Source organism: Varanus komodoensis, unplaced genomic scaffold (assembly GCF_004798865.1).
Source record: "Varanus komodoensis strain SLA01 unplaced genomic scaffold, ASM479886v1 scaffold7_3, whole genome shotgun sequence".
NCBI lineage: Eukaryota > Metazoa > Chordata > Lepidosauria > Squamata > Varanidae > Varanus > Varanus komodoensis.
The window spans coordinates 8,321,749-8,348,142 of NW_025336480.1; the positions used below are offsets into that span (position 1 = coordinate 8,321,749).

The window sequence follows — 26,394 nt, forward strand, 5'->3', positions numbered from 1 at the left end:
GCCGCCCCATTCGCCGAAGCCTCGGGGCGGCTCACAACATAAAATTAAAATATAAAACATTCAAATATACATACAAATTAACAATATAAAATAAGTTGCCCTGGCCAGATAAAATAAGCAAATAATATTAACAATTAAAATGACGTTTAAATAAAAAGGTCTTCGCCTGGCGCCGAAAAACAAATAACGACGGCGCCAGGCGGACCTCTCTGGGGAGCGCATTCCATAGATCATTACTTTTATCTGGATCAAACTATTCACACATCACTGAAATACACTACACTGAAATATATATTCAGGAATAGCACCATGTGAGTTTGTTAAAATTATATGAGCCAGTGAGTCAATTATATGCCATGTAAACAGTACCCTCAGTCACTAATGGTGGATTTTCAGGATCTCTTTGGTTGTGAAGTTTGAGGAAGAATTAGATACGTTTAAAGAGTGTCATCATTGCTAGGTGCACACTTTTCCAAAAATTAAATGATCAAAGAAAAGTATATTTAAAGCTTTTCTGTTTTCAGTAGTCTCTGATAAACAGATAAATAACTTGTTATGTTCTTACAGGAAACTCAACAGTCCAATTTTGGAACTGGTGAACAAAGTAAGTTGTATATCTAGGTTCTTTACTGCATTATTAATCAGTTCTTTTTCTTGGAACTAATTTCTAAGGTACTGTTTGAAAATATTTAATGATCTGTATAGCATTTAATTGTTTTCCTTAGACAGTTCTATTGGATTTTTAGCATTTATTGTGATATATTCTGAATGTGGCAACTTTATGTGAGAATTATACAAATGAAACAGTTATTGCATTTTGTAATTTCTGTAGATGAGATTACTGATGTAGATAAGAAAGATAAGTAAGAGAACAACTTCATTTCTAGCCTGCTTGTGTTTTCCCTATTGGGGCATAATTTAAAGCAGGCACTGCCTATGTCAAAAATGTGTCTGAGACTGCCAACTTTTCTGCCCTTGGAATGCTTTTAGTCTTTTAAACAAAAGCTGTTCTTAAAAATGTGTTGTTTCCAAAAAGACAACTATAATCAGTAGTATATTCACCATAAATGAAAGTATGTCTTATTTTATTAACTAATCTGACTAGTAAAAGCAGAAGTGGTTATTCTTAGAGGGGGAGTGCTTCTGGATCAAAGGGCCCTGACACTAGCAGTAGAAGGTATTGCACAGCTCTGCCATTTTTTCCTCTTTAATCTCTTTCTAGCATTAAAAAGGATAAAACAGTAAAAGCATGGGCAAAAGATGTAAAGCTTGTTGCACTCAATATGTCTCTTTAGTAAAAGATGACATCTTTCCCCCCATGTCAGCACCCCCTTTTAAAGGGACCCAGAGCTTTGTCAAAATGCTTTTTCCAATTAATGCACTTTCCCCAGCACCTAGAGTCTTGGAAAGACGTGCAAAATGTGCACTACCTGAAGGATTCTTGGTGGAGGGAGGGCAGATGGAGGATCTTGCTGTGAAGAGGATACAAATCACACCGCCCCTCTTCTAGCAAGCAAAGATCGCTCTGATAAGATTGCTCAATCGAATGGAATGAATTATGCCACTTTGTGCATGTGATTGGGTGAACGGCCTGCTGATTCTAGTGTTTCATTTGCTCTGTCCTGTTATTTGACCTCCAACAGTTTGGGTTTTGGAAGTATCTGGAAGAAATAAGTATTGTTTTTACCTGGAAACTTCAAGGTTGGAAAGGAAATGGGGGTAAAATAATTGCAGATTGTAGGCATGGAAGGTAAATGGAGGGTAAACTTGCTTTCTGTTTTCTCTCCATTTACTTCCCAGCCATACATTATGTAACACTGGAAGTGGGAAATGAATAACTTCCATTACTGGACAAGTTGCTGACTTAGGGAAGTGTTGAAAGGATGGAGGACAGTGAGAAGTGTCAGTTCAACACTTAAATGTGAGGGGATTACATTGCCAAGGATAAGATATGTCCCTTGCAAGCCCCTTTTGTTGCACTTCGTTTTTCCATCCCATTTTTGGTGCTTCTGAATTGTATTACTGGGTTCTTTTTTCCCCTTGCTATTATTTTTCCCCAGGTCCTTCCTAACTGCCTGCAAATAATTCTGCACAGTCTTTTTCTTGTCAATTTCCTTGTATATTATCTACTGTATTTGTCAGCTGAAACATATAAGGATATTGACATGAACAGAGGAAACATCAAACTGGCTTTTGTGCCCTTCCAAAGAACAGGGAGAGGGACAAGAAATACAAACATATTTGCATTCTTCCAGAGCCATGAAAATTAATTTTAGAAAAAGCAGTGAACAAAAAGAGGTAATGATTAGAGCAGGGAGAACACAATACATACTGGAGCCAACTGGGAGAAGGAGTGGGGAAAACAAGCCACAGCAAGGCTGATTCTCAGGTGTGTTATGGGTTGTTCAGCAAACAAACAACTGTGACTCATTTGTAGGGTGGCTTAGCATGACGTGGAGACACACACACTGTATCAAGGTTCAGGTACACTGACATGACTAACGTCTACTCTCATTGTGTCAGAGCTGATAGCCCCATATTGCAGTCTCTGTCTGAGTCATCCTTGCCTCCAATATATCACCTTGGGTAGCATATATGTTTCCTCTAATCAGATTTTCTCTTCTGAACGCAGAAAGATACAATTCTTCAACAAAAACTTCAAACGGCCACCAGTCTAAATCGTAAGTATGTTGTATACATTTTATGGAAGCATTTGTAAAATTAATGCTAGAAATGGCCATATGCTTGGTCTAATCAAAATGTGTAATCCAGTGCCCTGTTCCCATCCTAGCTTCTGTTTCTGTTCATGGGGCTACTGGTATGAGAGGAGATAACTGGCTGCGTCTTTCTTTAAACACCTCTCTTACTCTGGGAAGGGCTTAGCTTAACATTAGAGCAGAATCGAGTAGGGAAACCTTCCCTTTCATGAAAATAAAAGACTAGAGCAGCATGCAGACAACTGCTGGGACTGTTCATCCTAATGTGCTAATTTCATAGGGAGGTTTTGTGTAAGTGATCCTTCAAACTTGTATCCTTCACATATAATATTTAAAGCTGGATACCATACATTTTACCCTTTTTTTGGCATTTCTGTTGCATGTATATAGCTACCTTGAATTTAGTCAGCTGTTACTGAATTTAGTCACAATCTGGTAGGCCAATGAGGTATATAGCGGTGACTGTTTAAATATGCAGGATGCAGCTTGTGGCATACAAACTCAGGTACTAGGGGTCATATTCTACCCCATTCTAAGGTTATGTGGTGGTTGCACAGCCCCCATTGCCCAGGTTCAGACAAGATAACAAGCCAGGGATGTAGCTTGAATATTTAAAATCCCACCTGTTCTGTGCTGCAGCTTACCATGGCTTAAACAATCCATAGTGAGCAGCAGTGATAATATGAATTGGATCATTGTCAAACAACTTATTTTCATTTTAATGCAAAACTACATGTTAGACTGAAGAATTTTAACCCTGTTTCTATTTTTGTTCCAGATGTGAATCGAACCAGACAGAGTAAGATGCTATGTTTGTTACAGTGATGTCAAGTGTTGCTCTTAAATTCTTAATTCATTTTTTTAAAAATTAATAAAATATATGTATTTTATTCAGATTTGATTTCATGTACAATGTTAATTCAAACCCCAGAACTTTAATTGTAAAACTTGACAAAATTTAACTATTGATTAATGTCGTATAATACTTCTAAAAATACTGTAATGATCATTAAGCAAATAGTGATCCAAAAAATGGTTTACTTTTGGTGATAGAATTTGTATTGGTGCCGTCTATTATATTTTTATTCAGTTGGCACCCTGATTTCTGTGGGTTCTTCCTTTGCAACTGCAGTGGTGCAGTCCAGTTTTCATTTTGTTATCCAACAGACTAGCAGTTTTGTGGGAGCCCTTTGTTCAACGTTTTTCCCACCCACTATCCTCTCCTGTCCCCAGCCCTCTTTTGTTTTGTCAGTGCTGGCACCAACCTAGGTAGTATAACTTGGTTTTGTCTGTGATGTCTACTACATAATATGGACCCTTTAACTTTTCAGCGTATTATCCATGTGTTGTGCTAGAAGCATTGCTTTGGTGCAGGTGGGGTCCCCAACTATAGAAATGTGGATAAGATTTTGCTCAGTGCTGCTCGTACTGCATCAAATCCACACTATCTTCCTTCTCCACCTAAATCTGACCTGAATGGTCCAGATGCACTGGGGCAGTTGGATCCTCCAGTATTGCCACACTAGTGTAGTGTCTTGCATATTCTTGTTCCATTAGGCAACACCAACTCAAGAGGCTTCCTGCTATAAATGTTCTTGCATTTGATCCTATCTTTCTGCTTTTTGCTGTTTGCGGAGTATTATCTGTCTTTCCCCTGTTTTCCTTGTAGGGATGTAAGCATTTCATATCTTTCAGTATGCTTCTTCAATGAAGCATCTTTCCTTTATGGAGCAGAGGGAAGTTTGGAATCATCATAGTTTAGGTTAATTTCTTAGAATATAGTGATTTTAGAATACAAAAAGTGTTTCTTTTTTCTTCCCCATAGTGTTCTGATAAATGACTTGAAACTCAGCAGCAGTGAAGACAGTGATGGTGAACAGGTTATTATTATTATTGTTGTTGTTGTTGTCGTTGTTGTCATCATTGTGTATTCTGTCTTTCTACCAAGCTACAAAAGAGGTTAACAGCATAAGCAAAACAGCACAAGGCAAAGTACAAAATATAGATAAGGATACCTATAATTATTTAAAGGGCAATTAATGGAATTTTAAACAGAAGGACAATTCATAATAAAACTAGCCTTCTTGAAAGGTTGCCTAAATGCCATCTTTTTTCAAAGCAACAGAAGCCACACATATTGCTCTCAGGTGATCAATTTAAACCTTACACACCACAACAGATCAGACCTTCCCTTGGCTACCCCCTACCATATCTCAGGTAGCAGCAGGACCTCTAAAGTACCAGGCAGGATCATATAGAGGTATAATACTTCTGGTGTTTTGGTCTTTGAGTTGTCTTCAAGGATAGCTCCATGTATTTTTCTTCATTGTCTTTGTGCGACACACATATGGGCTCTGTTGTCAAAAGTGTTTCTATAGCTAAGCATTTGATTGGGTGGGAGCCGCTCCCCTCCCCGTTCCAGGAGTATATGAAAGGGGGTCCCACCCATTCCCTCACTACCTTTTTGACCACCACCACACCTAGATTGAGAAGTGCTTCTCTTTTCAACTTGAAGTATGCTAGCATTCTTAATTTCCTTTTTCACATCTTTCCTTTACTGCTGTTTCATTCACGAATCACCCTTTCACTCTTTCTCTTTAAAAAAAAATGCAAAAATATATTTCCTACCCACTTTCTCTCTACCCACCCCATTGTGTTTCCTATTGAACTGCTCATCATCTATATTTGATACTTCTCCACTTCCTCATATTCCACAATAGTGTCAGTGCCCCCATTTTGAAAATTCATCTGCTCTGACTACAAACTCCTCCCTGTGGATGGCTACTCCCTCTGTCTACTCTGCTTTGGCGAGGGGCATGTGGTGGAGGCCTGTGCACACTGCCAGGCCTTCTCTAAGCAAGCCTATAAACACCAAGTGGGCCAGCAGAAAGTTCACCTCTGGAAGAAGGCTCTGCAGGCTGCAGAATGCCTTCCTCCTCTAGTGGTGGTGGACACTGTTTTAAATCTTCCCTCCTCCCTGATCATGAGAGTACTTGCAAAGATCAGGAGAGAGAGGGCAGACTGCAGACTGATCACCCCATGGTGGCTGAGACAACAGTCCTGCAACTCCTGCATACCCTGGACATGCTCTCACAAGACCTCACAGTGTGGCATATCAATCCATAGGTTCCATGACAGAGTCTACCTCAGGAACTCAGGTCTATCCTTGGCCTAGCCCTCACACCATCCACAAGGAGGTCATACCTGGCAAAATGGAATGCTTTCATTACATTCTTGCACCAGGAAAACCACAAGACACCACTATTGAGTGCATCCTTTGCTTCCTAAAGATGCTGTTCCAGAAAGGGCTGAAACCCTCCCTCATTGAGGTGTGTCTGGTGATAATTTCCTCCTTCTTCTTGCCCATAGGAGGAGTCTCAGTCTTTGCACATCCTTTATCTCACCAGTTCCTGCAGGGTCACCTGGCTCCCACAGTTTGCCCCTGCTTGCCAACATGGAGCTTCTTGATCATGTTGCAGGTCTTGATTAAGATGCCTTTCAAGTAACTGGCCATGACCAACTTTTGCCCCCTGACTTGGAAGGTCTCTTTCCTAGTGGCTATCATGTCAGCCAGGTGTGCCAACAAATTGTACACCCTCTTGGTAGAACTTCCCTGCCTCACCTTCCACAGAGACAAGGCCATGTTCTGGTCAGATCCAACCTTCCTCTCCAAAGTAGTGTCAACTTTCCACCTCAGCTAGGACATTCTCCTCCTAGCCTTCTTTTGTGCCCTTCCAAAAGAACAGAGAGTGGGAGGATGGGTCCTTGCCTTCTATCGCCCCAGGATGGAATCCTTCTGCCGCTTACCAAGACTCTGCCTGCTAAATCAAACAGAACAAAAGGAGCCCACCTTCCACTCAGAGACTGGCAAACTGGGTCATGAGCACCATCTCTCTGGCATACAAGATAGCCAGCCTTCAACTCAACAGTTCTCCCAAGGGCTCACTCCACTCAAGCCACGGCCATGTCTATGACCCTCCTTGCAGGGAGATCCTCCCCTGCCCCCCGCAAGAAGTTTGCAGGGCTGTCATGTGATCCAGACCCTTGATGTTAGGCAAGCACTACAGGCTAGACATCTGTGTGAGGGAGAATTGTTCCTTCAGCAGAGCTGAAGGCAGTCTCAGTGGAACTGAGGGAATGAGTAGGAGCCCCTTCCATGTACTTCTGGAACAGAAAGGGGAGGGGCTCCCACCCAAACAAATGCTTAGTTATAGAAGCTTTCCGACTTCAGGCTCCACTCAGGCACAAAACCTGTATGTGTGAATGCTACAGTTATCTAATGAAAACATGAATTACCAGGTCTGAGCAAGCATGAGTTGTCAAGAGAAGAACAGAGTGATCCTTGCACATGAAAAGGAAGTGGGCACTGGGTCATCCCTTCAACATTTTAGGTGTGACTCTTCTTGGTGTTTTGCAACTTTCTACCCTTTCCTGAGACTCCAAACACACAGGATGGTTAAAAATAATAATAAAGGCTACTTTTATGGGAGTTCAGATATTTGTCAGCTAATTGATGAAATTCAGAATTACTTTTAAAGGAGGTTTTTTGGCAACCTAATGAAGGTTTTTTCACAGAGGCATGTATTTGCCCCTATTTAAAAAAAAACAAAACCCTGATTAGCCCTGCTTGGGCACTTTGAAGTGACTGGCACTCTGAAGGTTACCATTTGTGATCTCTGTGGGGGAAAAGAGTGACTAAAGGGGCGGATTACTTGGTGAGACAAAAATAGCCTAAGAACTCAAAGCAGTGGGCACTGCAACAGTGAAGGTTAGTCCAAAATCCTTTTTGGACACCAGGGAGGTAGGTGGGCTGTCACTGGCCGTAGGCTCGATAAGCTTGACGAGAGTGGCAAGTTGTTCACGCTAAGCAACTCACTAGCTACTTCCTGGTATGTATGATGGAGTTGGCTGCCTGGGCCTGAATTGCACAACAATCTATTGTGGATAAATAACTTCAAGAACAATCCATGGCTTGCAAGGTGTCTTTTTTCTCACAAATAAACCAACCAGCAGGAAATGGTCTAGGTTCATATGGCATGACAACCCACCTTGGCTTTTCACACATGATGAGTTGCTTTGTTATGTAGACCCAGTGAAAGACAGTGCCAGATAAACCTCTCAGAAGTGAGATCCAGAGATAGGGATTAACAAGAAAGGGCCTGTTTTCAGTCAGCATCTGCCTTAATTCAGGTGGTGGGTCAGGTGGTGAGACAGACAGTGCACAATCTCAGAAGCCAGTTTATACTGTGCAGGTTCAAGCAGGCTGTTTAAGTACTCCATTTCCAAGTAACTTAGGATGTTTACAGGTTAAAACCACAGGCTTAGAGTTTTGGTTGCAAATGGACCTGTTTCAGATATGTTTTAAAAACGCTGTAGTAAATGCATAGGAAGAATAGCAGAGTTGTTTTGATGGTATAGAGAAAAAAAACTGTATTTGCAAATGAAAGGTGTATTAATTGACATGCCTGCCAAAAGACATCTGAAGTATTATAACAGACTGTCCCTGGATGGCTGATTCATCTCATATTGACAACTTCTTTTTGCTTATAAATTTTGGCAAGGTATGCAATGGATTTCTTTGTTTTCATTTTTATAGATGAATGATGTTCATATGGATTAAATGCAGTTAAATCTGCTATTCCCATATTCTTAATCCATGTTTTATGCATGGTACAAAAATGAAGATACTAGTTTGGACCTTTTGCTTTTTCTTACAGGACTCTGTCAAGACTGTGCCAAGAGGTACACCTGGAAGGTAGGTATATGTTGATAATCTGCCATTATTCATTGGTACTGAACTAGTAGTTGTGTATCATTAGCCTCTGAGGTGTAAAGTCATGTTTAAAGAAAGGACCAGTTGGGACTTTGTCTATAATCACATTCATTTGACAGGCTAGAGAATTTTTTTTCCCTTAACATTTAACCGTCAAAGTATGGATAATATTTTAAAATCCTGTGACTTATTTTGGTCTTTGTTCTACCTTCTTTTCTTTCAGTAACTCTGAACCTTCCCAGCATACAAGTGAAGGGGCAGATAATTCTAGGGATGACTCAAGCAGCCATAGTGGATCTGAAAGCAGTTCTGGTTCAGACTCAGAGAGTGAAAGTAGTTCTAGTGACAGTGAGGCTAATGAGCCATCACAGAGTGCATCTCCTGAGGTGAGATTTGTTTCATTTTGTCAATAATACAGCAATTTCTATAATGTTAATATTCCTCAAAAATGTGAATAGTAGAACAAGAACTTGAGAATTGTGTATCAGTTTGGATGTAAAATAGGGCCACCCAAAAATAAGCTGACGACTTTTACATACTCAGAAAGTTTCCTAGACATAAGAACATAAAAGGAGTCCTTCTGAATCAGATCATTGGTTCATCCCATCCAGCATTCTGTTCACATGGCAACAAACCCAGTGCAGCAGAATTCACAAGCAGAATGTGACTGCAACTGTCCCCTCCAGCAACTGGTACACTGCCTCTGATATTAAAAAGTATATACATGGGACAAGGAAGTAAAATCAAAGCCAAACTGCCTTGTGAGCTCTGTGGCGTATTGAATGCATTAATAAGAGAATTCTCCAGAGAGGCTCTGAATGCTAAGACAGAAACTACTTTCTTCAGTTCTGCTTTTCTTGATGGAAGGGAACAAATGGAAGGAAAGGAAAAAGTATACCCATTCCCTTTCCTGTTCTCTAGAACAGCCCCTTCCCCATATAGCAATAAAATGCTCAGGTTCAAGGCTGGCAAGCAACCAGAGATCTGACATCACAACAATGCTCCTGTTACGTGCTGGCTGAAGTTTAACTTGCCCTCTCATTGGTCATGGATGCACTACAACAATTTGTTGCCATTGCCAATTCCACTTGTTTGTTTCATAATTAAGCCAAATATGCAGTTTGACACTAATCTGCTTTCTTGGGAGAGCAGCCAGGTGAGCATACAAGGAGCAAACTGCCCCTGCTGCACACTGAGGCAGCCTTCCCCTTCCTTTCTTTGTGACGGTGAAACTACAGAGGGTATACACTTCAAAAACTGGCAGCTGTACAATGCTTTCTATGGGTTTATTCTGATGTATGTTACTTTTTGATTTTGTAAACTGCTTTTAGATTTGATATGGGGTGATGGTGGTGGTGATGATACAGCAGCAGACGAATGAGCAGCATAAGAACCAGTGTGGTGTGGTGATTAGAGCGTTGGACTAGGGACTTGGAAGATCTGGGTTTTAGTCCCTATTTAACCATGTTGCTCTTTTGGGGCCTGTCACTGCCTCTCAGCCAAACCTGCCTCAAAAAATATTGCTGTGAGGATAACATGGAGCTATGCAAGCCTTCTTGGGTTCTTCACAAGAGATAAAAAGGCAGAATACAAATGTAGGACAATGGGGGTGAAGATGGAAGACTTACCCCAACCTCAAATTTGCAAGGCTATAGTAAAACATTCCTGTGCATTCCTCAATGCAGTTTATTAGCCACCCAGGAAGTACAAGCAATATAGAGCTTTTTTTCATTGTGGACTTTCCACTTTCTTTCTTTTAGCCAGAGCCACCTCCAACGAACAAGTGGCAGCTTGACAACTGGCTAAACAAGGTGAATCCACATAAAGTGTCACCAGCTTCTTCTGTGGACAGTAACATCCCATCAACACAAGGCTACAAAAAAGAAGGTAGAGATCAGAGCACAGGAAGTGGATATACAGATCAAAGTGGCTCTAAAGATTCCATTTCCTCCACTCCTGGAAGAGATTCAAAAGCCAGCCAGAAAGGATCAGAGAGCAGTCGTGGCAGACAAAAGTCACCTGCTCAGAGTGACAGCATGACGCAGAGGAGGACTGTGGGTAAAAAGCAGCCCAAAAAGGCTGAAAAACCTTCTGTGGAAGAGCCCAGAGGGGGCCTGAAAATAGAAAGTGAAACTCCATTGGATATGGCAACAAATATGCCCTCAAATAGACACAAGGCAGCCACAAAAGGCTCCAGAAAGCCCAACATAAAGAAGGAGCCCAAGTCTTCCCCTCGTCCTACAACAGAGAAAAAGAAATGCAAGGTTGCAAACAAATCCACCCAGAAGTCTAAGGAATTTATAGAAACAGATGCATCATCTTCTGATTCTGATGAAAATGAGAGCCTTCCTCCTTCATCACAAACTCCCAAATATTCTGAGAGCAATAGGACTCCTGTTAAACCCTCCATGGAGGAGGATGACAGCTTTTTACGGCAAAGAATGTTCTCTCCTATGGAAGAGAAGGAACTCCTTTCACCACTTAGTGATCCTGATGAAAGGTATCCCCTTATTGTGAAGATTGACTTGAGCCTCTTAACCAGAATACCAGGGAAGCCTTACAAAGACACAGATGTGTCAAAAGTTGAGAGGAAAAATGTGTCCGAGAAGCATCCAAGGGAGCCCCAGAAAACTTCTTCTGACAAAAGCTCCAACAAGGGCAAGAGGAAGCATAAGATATGTCAGGTCAGTTTTTACTTTGGAGTTTTTGTCTTATCTAAATGGAATATTAGGAGTAGTCTTTGATATCTAGAAGCCTTTGTATATAATCAATGTTTAACCAGCTCTGTTAGGAAAGAAAATAATTTTGGTGAGGCATATATGCACTTAGTTTATTTATTTAAGTTCCACAACTGAACTGAAGTAAAGAAAATTTAAAATAAGGGAAAGAGGAGATGTTTCATTCATTGTGATGTGATTGATGAATTTGGCATCATACTATGGAGGCAAGCAGAAGGTCTCTTAGTGATAGAAGTTGCCAATAGTAGTTCAGTCAGTCACCTGAGCAAAAATTGTGCTGGTAATTATTTGACCTTATATATACATAAGATCTCTATTATGTAATAATACATATGTTAAATTGGAATCTAACCAACTTAGGAGATGGTAAAAGATGGCAACCTATACATCATGCATATTGAAAGGATGTTTGTGCGTGTGTGTCTGTATAAAGAGAGAGAGTTAGAGATATAGAATTTCCAGAAATCTTGAAATGGGAAACCCCCTTTTTTCCTTTAAAGAGGGAAGAAAAATCCAATCTGGGGAAAGTAGAAAAATAAGCAGTACTTATTATTTTAGTGCACTTTACAGATCAGACACTTATGTTTTGGGAAAGTTGCTTCCAAATACTTTGTACTTGAGCTCCAGTCAGCCTCAAGCAGCATAGTCAATGGTCAGGAATGCTGCACATTGTAATCTAAAACGGGTCCTCAGACTTTTTCAATTGGAAGGCGGCCATGGCGAGCGTGGGCTGGTGAGGTGGCGGCGCGTGCAGCGAGGTGGCAGCAGGCGTGTGTGTGCCAAGGCAGCAGCTTGATCGCTCGGAGAAAATGATCTCTGAGTGAATCCAAAACAATCTCCGAGTGAGCAAGCTGCCCTCTCGCCCTGCATGCGCCCGCGCAGCAAGGCAGGTGGCGGCGGCAGGCGCATCACGGGGAGTCCAAAACCTCTGATGCGGGCCGGATAAATGGGCATGGTGGGCTGGACACTAATTTGGGGAAGTCTACTTTATTTAATCATTGAATTTCTATCCTCATTAGACAGGTTGACTCTTTGGACAGCTTATTTATTTTATTTATTTTTATTTATTAAAACATTTTTATGCCGCCCCATTCGCCGAAGCCTCGGGGCGGCTCATATTATACAAAATATAATAACAAAAACAATAAAACAATAATATTAAATTAGAGATATATACCACAACAATAAAACAACAGCAATAAAACATGAAAATCCCACAATAAAACCACCAACATAAAGCAGCTTTTATATTCCTAAAGTAATGATATGTATAACTTGGTTTGCTTATAAAATAAGTATTACATTCAAAATATTTTGAAAGTTAATCTGCAATTATTGTCTGATAAGCTATACTTTAAAATTTAAGGTACTGAACATAACAAATTAAGTTATCCATAAAATACTCTAGGTTCCTCTTTTATGTCTAAAGGGAACTTCAAGTAAGTAGGTTCTGAATCATCCAAATGCCAGAAGAAGCCAGAAGATTTGGAGGCAAAGAATGGCTGGTGTACAGTATCTGTTCCTGTTCATAAAGAAGTTCAGGGAAACCTAGCCCTCTTCCTGCTTGTAGAGTGGAGCTTAGAGAAATCTGATCTGACAGAAAAGCTATTGAGATTTTATTTAGCTGGGGAAGACACGGCTTAGGAAAGGTAACCAAGCATATTTAATTTAACAACTTAGCCTATGCCATAGGAACCAGGCTACTGGGTTTCTTTTAAGTAAAAGGGTTATTCTAATTGCAGTAGTTAAATGGCTTTGTGTTTAGCCAGCATTCCCAAGCTGTGAGGCCTGAGAATGTAAAACTATGGCAGTATGTTCTGGAGGCTGGGTAACAGTATATAAAAGTCTTGTTATGAATTAAAAAATATTTCATAATCCAAAGGTTTTTATGTCTGTTTTTCAGTTAAAAAAAAAAAAAGTCCAGGTGGGCACCCCCCCTTTTTTTTAACAGATTGAGGTTTTTTCCCCAAACTGTGTCTTCTCTGTGCATAGTACTGTGTTGGCAAGAAAGTATGCTTGAGTGAGTAGTCTCTTGCACTGTAGACTTTGCAACTTTGTGGTATCATGCCAATAAAGAGCATATTTACATGGATTAAAATATTTCCCTAAATAGTATTTTGTTCAGCTCCTATTTTTTCATATACAGGGAACCTTAGCTTTCCAGCATTCTTTGTGGGGTCGTTTGGAGACCTAATAGTGAAGTCCTGTGACCGCAGAGCTGGACTCTAAACAAGTAGCTCCTGCCTCTACCTTGAATGCAGCCAGTACAAAAAGAATCATGTTAGCTACTTCTCTTAGTCCAGAAATCAGTCTTGGAGAGAGCTAAAGAGATGGGCTAGCTGGGAGGCTGAGGCCAGTAGGTGATGCTGTATACAAATGGTGCCCTAGTCTCCTCTCCTGCTCTGTAGCTGTTCCTCTAGGCAGCTAATAAAAGTCAGCCTCAGTTTTCAGAGGACCAATTCAGAGTGGAAGACACTGGATCATGCCATTAGCCACATTTGTATGCTTTGAATGAATATTTCACTGGTGATTCTTCCTTTGTGGATACTTTGCATGCCAAAGGTAAAATGTCCATAAAAGTGCCGTGGTTTAAGTTAAGTTGCAACTGAACAAGTTGGTTGGTAGTTAGTTAGCATAGACATGTTAAAAGCTATGCTGAATGTGGTACAAACTGAAGTAAACTGAACTGTTGATTGCGTTCATTTCCATTTTTCCTCTTGATAGTTGTTCACAGCTAAGCTAAGCTAGATATTGCTTGAAGAGCCAAAGTGGCTTATATCGAAGAAACCCAGTAAGGATTGGGAGGCTACTAGATATAATGTACTAGACATAACTTAGCTCATTCTCTCCTGGTAACAAAAATGCTAAATTAGAACATTCTCTGGTGCAGTGGTTTTCAACCTTTTTAAAACAGGAAAATTAATTTGAGGACCACTGAGGCAGAAATAAAAGCATAATATGTACATAATATAGTATTTTGTGTATTAGTTTTTAAATATAGTACCACAAAAAGAAAATTCTCTAAAATAACTAGAAATTGAGCAGTAGAAAATGCTAATAAAAGAATAAAATATTGAAATTAAATGCAATCAAATACAACTGAAATTTTTAGAGAGCAATGTGCAATTCAAATAAGGCTGCTGTGAAATCTGTTGTTGCTCCTTTTCAAGAATACTTGATCAAAAATTTACAATAGCAAAATACAAAATCAATTTAAATGCAATACTAATAGGAAATACAGATTCAAATGCAATATTAGCAACAGAGCAATACAAAATCAATCTGTTACTTAATACAATAATATCCAATAATAATATTCATAATGTTAAATACTGAATTATAACAACCCCCCCCCCCCCCCACACACACACACTCAAAGCTCCATACATACTAGCATGGACTGGCTGAAAAACCACTCTTAGCACAAGCCTGCCTCAGCATTTCCCTTCCCGGCAGAAAACAGCAAAGAAAGGAAAAGGCCTGGTCTTGGGTCCCCAGCATGGTGTAGCTGTGGGCTGTCTACCACTGAGCTGCCTCTCCCCTCTCCGGGGAGGAATCTGCAGCAAGAGCCCAGTGTGCCCCATGTTGGTCTGTGGCGAGTGAGATGCTTTCATGGACTGGCAGGAAAATGCCGATGGATCGGCGTCGGTCCATGGACCAACGTTGAAAACCACTGCTCTAGAGTATCTAAAAAATATTCTGATGCAAATTAAGGTAAGGACATTTGCAACTTCAGCCAGAAAACCCACACCACTAATTTCATCATAGAATGACATAGAATGTCCCATGTTTATTCAGACAATCATATCCTGGCTAAAATGAGCAAGCCCTTTGCACATACATGCAACTCCTTCATGGAAGAAGCAATCATAACAAGGAGACTTTGCCATAGTTTGCTGTTTTGCCCAACCCTGAGCTTTAAACTACAGTTGAATATTCTGGCCTGTTTGGAAGCTGGCCTTTATTCTGGATTCTCTCAGAAAGTTTTGTTTTAAAAATGAGGGAAAGACTCTGATTAAAAGGAGGGAGAAGGTTGCTATATTCCAATTATAATTTGGAACATTCTAAACTGTTAGAAGTTGCATCCTGTTGGAGAGGGGAGCCTGTGTACATCATGATTACAGCTGTACAGCTGTTGTGTTCCCTTCTCAATGTGTAAGGTGAATATCAGGAGGCACTGTCTGCAAAGGACTGTATGCTACATAACACACACACACACACACACACATGCACACTCACCCCCCCCCCCGCACACTTTTTGGTGTTATATATCCATTTAACTTTATTTCATTTTAATTATATGGCGAACCTGTTATCTCATTAACAATACATTTGTGCTGTTGACTACCAGAAGAAGCATAATTTCATACTTCATTTTTCTGTTCCTGTGAATGTCTTAGTATATCCATTATAAAGAGTAGCTTACAAATAAAAAGTCCGTACAAGTCTTTTAAAACAATTATTTCTTAGTACAATAAAAAGAATAAATCTCCATCTGTGTTAAAGGGAACCATCTATGGAAGCTTTCATTTCAACATGACAAGACCAGTTTCTGTTTTGACAATCTATCGTGAGAGTAAACTGAACTGACACAGTTTTGCATTCATGAGCTGCAGTTCAGTCTTTATACTGCAAGGGTATGGCATAGACGGTGTACCTTTGCCTTCTGTTAGTATCAGTAAAACTTTTTTATCAGTAAAAAAGAAAAACTGTTTTATGCCATTTTAGCCAGAAATGTCTTCCATTCTTTGCTGATCTTAATTTTATAAGTGGCTTGTTTAATTACTGTGATGGTCTGTGGAATCATGTAGAATCATCAACGGTTGTCCAATGCATCTCTTGGGATTGTTTTGCTTCAGAATGCAGAAGAAAGTAGAGGCACTGAAAGCAAGAAAGCTAAACTGGAAGAAAAGCCTTCTTCAGTCCACAAGACTTCCAGTAATAGAGAGTGAGTACCTTTCTGTGATGAAGAAGAAAGAGATTTGTCCAGAAACACACAGCATACAAATGCTTGGTATAAAGGAGTGCATATGAACCAAATTTCCAGTTTCCATCTCACACCCTGTCCCTCACAATTTACAAATTTTCTAATTTGGGGTTTAAAGTTGGGACTTGTTAAATGGAAAATCAAGAGTAAAGTGAATACCTGGTAATAGCAGTGTTTAATATGCTGCCCCTTGAGGCACCTCCATCACACCTTTAATATTTGGGAGTTTTTAAAAATAGAATTTGATGAATAGATTATAGGAGAATATTTGGTCAGGAAGTAATTCTTTGGAAAATAGCAATTATTGTCTATAGTTCATTGTTTTTAGATGGTAATAGTGCAATTACTTACTGTTTTACAGGTATATATATTTGCTCAACTCTTGTTTCTTTCACTTTGGTTATAGAAGATCAAGCTTCACAGTAAATGAAATTGTCTAGGAGTGCATGTGTAGCATTACACACAAATATGTAAGAAATGTACATAAATAAAAGAGGTGCAACAAAGTGTGACATAAGTTTTCTTGGAGGCAAAATTGTAGCCAAACTCTTTAGAATACCCGAGAGGGCCAGTGAGCTGTATCTTGGATCCTGAAGATAGCAAGTGGGAAAAAGCTTGTAGAAGGGAAGATTTATGCCTGCCTTCTGCAATCCCCCAGTGTATTTCTGGATGGGCAAGAGATGATTCTGGAAAACTTGAGGTAGCTTCAGGGAAATAATGGCCCAAATTGTGTAGAGGCATTTTGCTTTCCATTGTGTTACCAGAGATTAATTTAATGCTTTTAGATCTGGCACCCTTTGTTCAATATGCATCACTATTCTCCTTTTCATGTTGAAATGTAATACGGAGGGTGAGTCAAAAATTATCCTCACTCCGGTTATATTAAATCATCTTTTGGCCACACTGTCTTATCAGTGCTTTCCGTTCAAGGCTGCTGTCTCCCCAGTCACTGTTGTGCTGGTGTGAACATGTTGCGTCAATTCATTTGTAACAGCAGTGTGAGCAAAGATGGATGCCCCACTTGTGATTTGCATGAGAGCAGCATGCAGTGATTCGTTTTTTTGTGGTCTGAGGGTGTACCTGGTGCTGTTATTTATCAAAGGCTTTATCACAAAGAAGAATGTATGACTAGATAGAGAAGTTCAAGGAAGGTCGCACAAGTGTTAGCCATCAAGAAGGAGCATGTCTGCACACTCCTGCCCACATGGTCAACACTATGCAAAAACTTCATTTTGAGGTGTTAAAATATCCTCCTTATAGTCTTGATCTTACTCCATCAGACTTTCACCTGTTTGGTCCCCTGAAAGCAGCCCTGTGAGGACAAAGATTCACTTCTGATGACGAAGTGAAGAGAGCAGTGCATTTGTGGCTCACAGCTCAGGCTAAAACATTTTTTTAATGAGGGAATATGAAAGCTTCACAAGTAGACAGTATATTGAAAAGCAAGGAGATTCTGTCAAAAAATGACGTATTTGTCTTTTCTAAAAGTTAATTAAAATAAAATATGCAGCCAGAGTGTGGATAATTGTTGACTCACCCTGGTTTAGTGAAGTCAGCTATCCAGTTTGCTGTTGGTGAAACAGAGGATTTAAAATTTTCCTTTACATAAGCTTATGACTGCAATTAACTTGTATTTTTGTTGGGCAGGTCATCAAAGCAAAGTGCTGTTAAAGAGAAAGATCTTCTCCCATCTCCAGCCACAACTCCAGTTGTCCAGAAAGATTCAAAACAAGAGCATGGGTCTCGGAAGAGAACCATCAGTCAGTCTTCTTCTTTGAAATCAAGTACTAACAGTAATAAGGAGAGTAGCAGCAGTAAGAGTAGCTCATCTAAACAAAAGAAGACTGAAGGGAAGACATCAAGTAATATTAAAGAAGTTAAGGTAAGAGGGTTATACTTAAGTCATGATTTCCCCTTGTTTTTTCTTAGTCTTTTGTATATCATTCCTTTACTGTGAAACCAAACATGCAAGTCTAGTTCAGAAGAATTGCTCATGAGCAGGATAAAACAAAGGAACAGCTCCCCACTAATTAGCCTCACCTCTGATGCTGCACATGTTCTTTCCTGGTCTCCTGATGTGGATATATGCATAGCAAGTGTCTGCAAGAAGGAAGCCTTCACACAAATCATCCATGTGACCTGAAATCCTGTGCCATCAGGGTACCTGATCATGTGGATCCCTCCACATGTACAGTGGTACAAAACCATCATCCGTGCAAATGTTTATGCTATGTATGCAGGTGTTCAGGTGGGTCTTGGCAACCTGGCTTGTATAGTGTCACAGCCAAGCTTGCCAATGTGGCCCTCTTTATGTGTTGATTCTTTTGCATATGCTGTATTTTCAATGGTCTTTGATTTCTCTGCTTTAATTGAGTTGAATTGTGAGTTATTTGCTTTGAAAGAAGCCTGTTAATTAACTCTTTGGGAAGATGAGCACAGTTTTAAGTAGACCACTGAGTTTTCATGTTAGGCTGTAGTAGCTCTCCAAAGTCAAAGCTAGTAGAGGTCAAATGGTTACTCTCAACTGCAGAAGTTTTCTGTAAATAAATGGGCAGCCTTTAATTAATAGGGAAGTATTAACAATACATGGACAGGTAAGTAAAACTAAAATTACTTATCCTTGAAGCCCAGCTGTGGACAATTGTAGAAACTAGGGCAATGGGAGGATTTTGCAAAGTAAACAAATAGCTAAATACTTAACCAAGGAATGCAGCTGCAGCTTCTCAAAGTCTTAGATTTTATGAGCCAAGTAAAGTTGGCTTAAGCAGTGCCTTTACTGGGGGAAGTTCCAAAGAATTTGTACATGTGGCACAGCTTGTTTTCAATAGATTTTTTGGCACTCTTCTTTCTCAGTGATGAGTCATGTCTGGACCAATTTTTAATTAGAATAATTAGTATCCCCTCAGAGTTCTTCTGGATTTTAATCCTCCTAGCAAGCGTAGTCTTGCCATGTTCTATTAAACCATATGTGTAATGAACTAAGCTTCAGTATTGAAATACCTACTACTAGTGGTCGGTGAGTTAGAATATGGTTTATCTCTTTTGCAAAGCCCTCAACCCTCAGATGAAACACCCTTAAAATATGAAGCATGAATGAAAGAAAATGAACATTGACTAGAAAGAAGTTGGCAAATGACACCATGGTATTAGTCTGCCTGTTGGTTCATGTATTATATTTTAGATGTCTGGAGAAAGGTTGGAAGGGAAGGAAGGAATAGTGATAAATAGGGAGAACTTTTGGGAGAAGTAAGGGTAGTGACCATATGAAAAGCTTGGTGTGCCTATCTTAGATTTTAGAACTTTGACTACTCTGGATCTTGTAGATTATTTTGGGAAAAATACTGCTCTGAACCTGAAGATAAAAATGTCTTTAGTTTGCTGTTCTGTTGCATAACAGCCATATTCAAACTCTGCTCAGGCATCTGGCTGTAATTTGATCTTCTCTGCATAGTTCTACTGCAGCATAGGTTGGAACAGCACTGAGGATGGAAAACAAACAAAGCTTTGAGTATTAAGACATTCAAAATAAATTGCTACCCAACAGTATGCAAACTGTAACATTTGGTTCCTAGTTAAATATTTCCCTCACTTGCTTTTTGCATTAGTTGGTATCAGTATGGCAACAGCTGTGTGGAGCTGTATGTGTGGTAACCATGAATAATAGCATGTATCTGGGTTGCATTTAGCCAGCCTAAACACAGCAAGCTAAGTACAAGCTGTGAGCAGATATTTGCCAAAAATTAATGTTTTAACTAATTGTGGTTTGTCTCCTTTCAAGGAAAAGGGTTTAAATATTTCTTCAAACTGCCCTTCTGTGTCATCTACAACTGCAGAGAACTCAAAATCCCGGAGAGCAAAACTAATATTTGATGACAGGTGAGAACATAGAAGCCAGACAAGATAGCCTATGTGATGAAAATAATATATGCTAGCATTTGTATGTAATCCATTTTAGGTGTGTGTTATGTTTACTTTTTCTACCACCAAACCCACTTTACAGCCTAAAGGCTACAGTTACATCCACCAGATCTTTATCCAAGAACTGCTTACACATAACCATGGCAACATGGTGTTACAATTACAGTCTTCTGAATTCTCATCCCTTTAAGATTGTTAAACTTCTTCTATCCCAATCTTGCAATTGCAGTCTCACAATCTGATCCACACCCATTACTCTATAAAGCAAAGTGCAAATATACTTTGCATTGAAATTGCACTCAGTTAATATAGTAAGTTTGGAACCTTAGACCCATGCTAATGCTTTGCATAGCCAGGGGCACAGAGAATCTGATACTGTGCTCCCAGGCAATCCTTATCCCCTTGCTCTAGTACTCTGCTGCTTTCACTTAGAGATTACTCCCAATGTGTGAGTAACATTATATTGTACCAGGGCAGGACAGATGAGCAAAGAGCACTGCTATGGTGGGAAGCTGCTTTTTTTCCTTCAGGGTTAGAGAAAGAATAGAGCCATCCTTGTCTCCTTGCTGCGTATCTTAAATGCTACCAGAGTAACATAGCGCTTGAAGTACCCGGACACAGCTGTACAATGCAGAATCCCGTAGCAAGTGTTTTTACGCTTTTGGTGACCACTGAAGTAGAGCTGCCCACCTGTGCCTTATTGGGTCTTAGGTTGCTACAGTCATTCTCTACTTGCTCCCCACCTAACACAATAGAAACATAAAGAAATGGGAAGTGCATCAATGAATTAGAAAATTGTTCTAAAGACTGCTTATCCACCTCATAGTTTTGGTTTTATGTTGCAGGACTTACTCAGCAGATCACTACTTGCAAGAAGCAAAAAAGTTAAAGCATAATGCTGATGCATTGGTAAGGAAAGCTCTAACCATTTCCTACTAGAGGCATTGTTTGCTGTCCTAAGTTGGCATGAGTCTTTTGGCATGATTCAGTCTGTTTTGCTGAAATACTATATTTCTTTAGTCTGATAGGTTTGAGAAAGCTGTGTACTACCTTGATGCTGTAGTATCATTCATTGAATGTGGGAATGCATTGGAGAAAAATGCTCAGGAATCAAAGTCCCCGTTTCCTATGTATTCCGAAACTGTGGAGTTGATAAAGTAAGTGATACAGAGCAAGCTTCCCATATAATTTTTTGCTGTCTGGAAGCAGTTTTTTTTAACCATCTTGCATCATTTTAAGAACTAAATCTCTTAAAATACATACAGCCCAACCTTTTTTTTTGCTCATCTGCATCTCCTTGCACCCTGTTTCTTGTTATACTTAATATGGCATTATTAAATGCTGAGTGCCTTAGTAAAAATATTGGACAAAAATATTCCCTGTATCCTTTATTATATTCATCCCACCTTTTCTGTTTCCAGAATTCAAGGCAGCTTACACAATTCTCCTCATTTCAGTCCTATCCTCACAACAACCACCTTGTGGGGTAGTTTGGGCTGAGTCTGACTGGCCCAAAATCACCCAGTGAGCTCCATGACTGAGAGGGGACTAGAACCCAGACCAACTGAGTCGTAGCCCTACACTCTTAACCATTACACCACACTGGCTCTCAGCTCTAAGCTCTAACTTATTGTGAAGTGAACTTGTGACATACAACATGGTTGTTTATACATAAAGACAACTCAATGGTTTAAACCTGATGACTTGTTAAGGACATATGGGCACTCTGCCTATATTTGCTTCTGTGCACAATCCACCATTGGCTCCTTTGTAAGTTGTGAAGCATACCCAGACTGTTACGCTTTGGGGCTAAACAATTCTGTGATTATTGCAAGAGCAAATGCTATGGTTTAAGAGCTGAGTTGCTCAGTACCGAAACAACTCAGCATTTCAGGTTTGTATGCCACACTGTACAACCAAGGAAGGAGCCAGTAGTGGGTTATGATGTAAAGTGGAAGAAGCAACACAATGTAGACAGAGTGCCTGCATATCCCCAGTTACTCATTGGTTGACATAATGTGCAAACCACGTCAATGTGTGGCACAATCGTATTTTCATTAAAGGAAACTGAATCTGAACCAGCAATTCTGATGTTTCAGTTACTTTATCTTTTTGGTTGCAGGTACACCATGAAACTGAAGAATTATTCAGCACTGGATGCAACTGCTGCAGACAAAAGGCTAGCAGTGCTGTGGTACATATCTATTGAATTTAATCAAATAAGAATAGCTCAATATACCAATGTAAACTTCCTTTCCGTGCAACAGATAATTAAGATAAAGCATAGCTTACTGTATAGGCCAGTAGAGTCTGCTTTGACCGGTCTGAACCAAATGTCTATCCTATCCCTGCTATCTGAGTTTGTTTTAAGTGTCATTGTTGCCAGCGATTAAATTTGGGAACTTCTGAACATGAGGCATGTATTCCACGTGTGGACATGATAATATCTTATACCTGAAATTAGTCACCTTATTCTCCTTCTGGTACTTAGTAGGCTGAGATTAATTCTACAAAGCTGAAGCTATACCAGCCATTATTTTCTAAGAACAAAGTGAACATACTTGAAAGGACTATCTTTTTGATACTTGAACTTTGGGAACAGTTAATTGAGCATCTCTTTAATCTTTGTTGAAATTAAGTGTTATTTTTATTGGCTATTTTAGAATCCATTAGAAGTGTGAATTGCAGATTTTCCAGACATGTAGCTGTCACTGCTTGAACTGTTACTGACAAGCTTCTAAAGTTGATAGCTTTATTTCTTTTACTAGTCTCAGATGTCAATCCCTGTTATACTTAAGACTTTTCAAGCTGAAGAAAGAGAGTGCATTGAAGTACTCCAAGACACTGACCGAACATCTAAAGGTAAATTATTTCAGTATCAGGGTTTTTGTAGGACATTACCTTGAATTGTAGTCTGAAGGACCATTCATCTCTTCAGTTTAATTGATATCAAGATGTACTAGATGTTAATAGATTTAAATAGTTCTGCAAAAGAAAAGTTGTTACTGCAAATTGTCCAGAAACTTTTCCAGAAGAACCATATCCCACTTAAATTCATTCCAGCTAGCTCAAAGTCTGTCCAGATTTTTAAAAAAGGAATAGAATACATTTCTTTTTCTTCAGTAGCTACTTGTTTGTTCTTAACTTTTTTTTAAACCAGAAGTACCTAGCACTAGTATTTCTCTGTTTTATGTAATTCCTTCCCTGCAGTCCTGTAGTGAATTATTGCTGTCATTACATTGGTTTGGATTTACTATTTCTGTATTAAACTATTAAATATATACAGGATATTCTTGTTGGCACCTAATAAGCCTTTCCTCACTTAAATTGTACTTCGGCAAGGAATTTTTTCTTCCATTTTATCCACATATATAATGTAGTCTAAAGTTTGGGTTTTGTCTAAACTAATGGATTGCATTAAACAGCATAGTTCAGTTATTGTGGGTTGTCAGTAACTTTCCATTTTATCCAGTCAGTAATTAAAATATGATTGGAATTGTGCTTTTCATAAATATGTAAATCGCTGCACTGCCCCCTTATACTAGAGGAGATAATTGTGAATTTCATGTGTTGATCACACACACCTTTTTCCATTACAGATAGTTAAGACCATTTTAAATAAACAGGCCCACCTCATTTATTTCCTGTCCTCTGATCTCCTTGGTCAGGGTGGACAGCTTGTGTCCTTCTAGATACTTTGGCTGGCAACTCTCAGGATCAGTTGCCATTGAGATGCTGAGAATTGTAGGCCAAACTATCTGGAGGGCCATAAATTGCCTATCTAGGTGAAAGGTAATTCAGTAATCTGGGACAACACATTTCTTCCTACATGATCAATCTGCCTTACATTCAAATCTCATACCAGCATACTAGAAAGTGTACAAAAATCCTCATTTCAGTATTTCTTGATATTTCCTCCACTCAATTATAGAGACCCTATAATAGAGACCCTATAGAAATTGTCATAGTCTAATTTTAATCTTGCCTTGATTCAACTTTGGTCCCTTTTCAAACTCTCATTATTGCTGTGCTTTTTTCAAAATTGCTGCTACAACCACATTGTGACATTATTGTACTTTTCAATTTTTGTTGTACATTTATAATATACATTTACTAGCATTTTCCATTCATTCTTTTTCTAAACAGAATTCTTATAACAATTCTCAAGCACCGTCACCTGGTATGGGAAGGTAAGAATCTATTCAGTAAGTCATTGTAGCTTTCTTGTATGAGAGCATGATTTATGGGATGATAATCCAGATTACCTGTATTAAGAGCACTGGAGGAGAATGGCTGAATGTTCTCTCACATTCCTCCTTTTCTTCAAGAGTCTGGGGAGGGTTGTATTCTAAGAATTCAGACATGATCTGAGTTTGAAGGGATTTTCTTCTTCCCTTTGATTTTGTTTTAATTTGATTTTAAGGGGGGAGGCTTCCCCCCCCTTCCCTCATGTAATTCAGAAACAAATTATTCAGCTAGTCCCCCACACATTAAAAAGTTAAGAGGATTATTTAACTTGAAAGATTATATTTTATACTTGGACAGTAACATCACTGGTAGCGCATACTGAAGTCATTTATGTAACAGCTTGCACTGTTGGCACTTGGCTTAGTAGCAAAGCGATAATGTATTAGTTAGAATAGTCGTGCATGTCTTGAGCAGGAAGATTTGGTGCCATTTGCCTACGGTCATAGGGATACAAAGGATGCTATATAAATGCTCAACCCCACATACAGCATCATGGACTCACCATTTCATTTATGCTGAATTGGGCCCATACCTGCACTGACAACAGCTTTAATAGTTCAGATAGTCCTTATATACTTATTCTGCAATTCATTGAGGATTATGGGCATCCTATGAAAGATGGAAGGAATGCAGAGGCACAGGTTGCCTTTGTGTTCCCTTCTGTCCCCTAAAATACTTTGACACATCTAAATGTTTTCCGCTTGCTTATGAAAAGGAGGGGCTGAGACAGTGCCAGGGATCCCATGCATCCCAGAAGAGCCTTGCTCCTCCCCTCCATGCCCAGTAGAACCCTCCCTGGGAACCAGCATAGAAAGAACTGTACCAGCTGTGAGAGTGAAGCAAGGCCATTTTGAATTCAGAGCTCCAGTTGAGCTGGAGCTCCAAATTTTCCTTTGGTTGGCCAGACAGTGTTCTAGCAGGAATAGAATTATACCCTTCATATCAGAATCCAGTTTCCACCTTCTGTAGCTACATCTGTAGCTTTATTTTATATCTTGCCTTAATGCAAATGGTAACAAATGCATATCCTCTTTTTAATTATTAGCAAACCTGTCAGCATGCCATCTCCAGTCTCTCCAAAGTTGTCTCCAGGGAATTCAGGAAATTACTCTTCAGGGTCAACTATCCCTTCAGGGAGCACTTCTTCAGTAACTATTCCACAGAGGATACACCAGATGGCAGCCAGCTACGTCCAGGTTACTTCCAATTTTCTGTATGCCACTGAAATTTGGGACCAAGCAGATCAGCTTGCCAGAGAGCAAAAGGGTAAGATGGTGCTGTATTTATTTACAGTCAAATCTGTTAAATTATGTCAGGTTAATAGGTACCCATTTCTATGAACATGCAAGACATTGGTGCTGCTGATTTACTTATTTAGGAAAACATTTGCATTTTTCTTCTACCTGCTTTAGTTTCTTTTACCTGCTATTACCAGTTAGTTGGATTATGACACACTTTCCTATTTTCTGTATTTCTATATTTGCCAGGGAAAAGAGGTTTTAATCAATCTGAATTAAGAGTGGACTTGCTTGGTTTAACCCTGAAAATATTGTACCATCCAAAGCATTTTCCTCTTCAAACAGTTGTTGATTGCCAACTGAATAGGTTAGGCTTTACTTAGACTGTGGGTGCAATCTTACTTATTTTATTTAATTTGTATGCCGCCCCGTTAGCCATAGGTACTCTGGGCAGCTCACAACATAAAGAACAACCTGTAACATCAATTAAAAACAGTGCAATTCATTAAAATAATCACAAAATCAGTCAGTAATAATCAATTCAAAATAAATAATTTATATTAAAATAGCCAAATGAGGTAAAAATTTTCATACTAGAAGTTTGTCTGGCATTAAAAATAAAGGGACAGCAGCAATATAACTGATTAAAACCATTAAACCAAACAGAACAGTTTACACACTAAAATAATAACGAAAAAGAGAGGTTTTTAACTGGCACCTAAAAGAATACAGAATTGACACCAGCCAAATCTTGAATGGGAGTGTTCCACAAATG

At 39.4% G+C, this 26,394-nt stretch overlaps 1 protein-coding gene across 3 annotated transcripts in view; it reads left to right on the plus strand.

The window, feature by feature from the left end:
* Positions 1 to 26,394, plus strand: part of AFF4 (AF4/FMR2 family member 4) — an 81,979-nt gene that overhangs the window by 47,096 nt on the left and 8,489 nt on the right. For all 3 annotated transcript variants that reach the window (XM_044454572.1, XM_044454573.1, XM_044454574.1), the window contains exons 6-21: positions 568 to 604; positions 2,633 to 2,681; positions 3,496 to 3,516; positions 4,543 to 4,597; positions 8,435 to 8,472; positions 8,714 to 8,876; positions 10,251 to 11,174; positions 16,088 to 16,176; positions 17,863 to 18,097; positions 19,994 to 20,091; positions 20,979 to 21,042; positions 21,154 to 21,290; positions 22,256 to 22,327; positions 22,902 to 22,995; positions 24,280 to 24,323; positions 25,427 to 25,647. In XM_044454572.1, the coding sequence (XP_044310507.1) occupies positions 568 to 604; positions 2,633 to 2,681; positions 3,496 to 3,516; positions 4,543 to 4,597; positions 8,435 to 8,472; positions 8,714 to 8,876; positions 10,251 to 11,174; positions 16,088 to 16,176; positions 17,863 to 18,097; positions 19,994 to 20,091; positions 20,979 to 21,042; positions 21,154 to 21,290; positions 22,256 to 22,327; positions 22,902 to 22,995; positions 24,280 to 24,323; positions 25,427 to 25,647 (2,341 nt within the window). The remainder of the gene's footprint in view (positions 1 to 567; positions 605 to 2,632; positions 2,682 to 3,495; positions 3,517 to 4,542; positions 4,598 to 8,434; positions 8,473 to 8,713; positions 8,877 to 10,250; positions 11,175 to 16,087; positions 16,177 to 17,862; positions 18,098 to 19,993; positions 20,092 to 20,978; positions 21,043 to 21,153; positions 21,291 to 22,255; positions 22,328 to 22,901; positions 22,996 to 24,279; positions 24,324 to 25,426; positions 25,648 to 26,394) is intronic.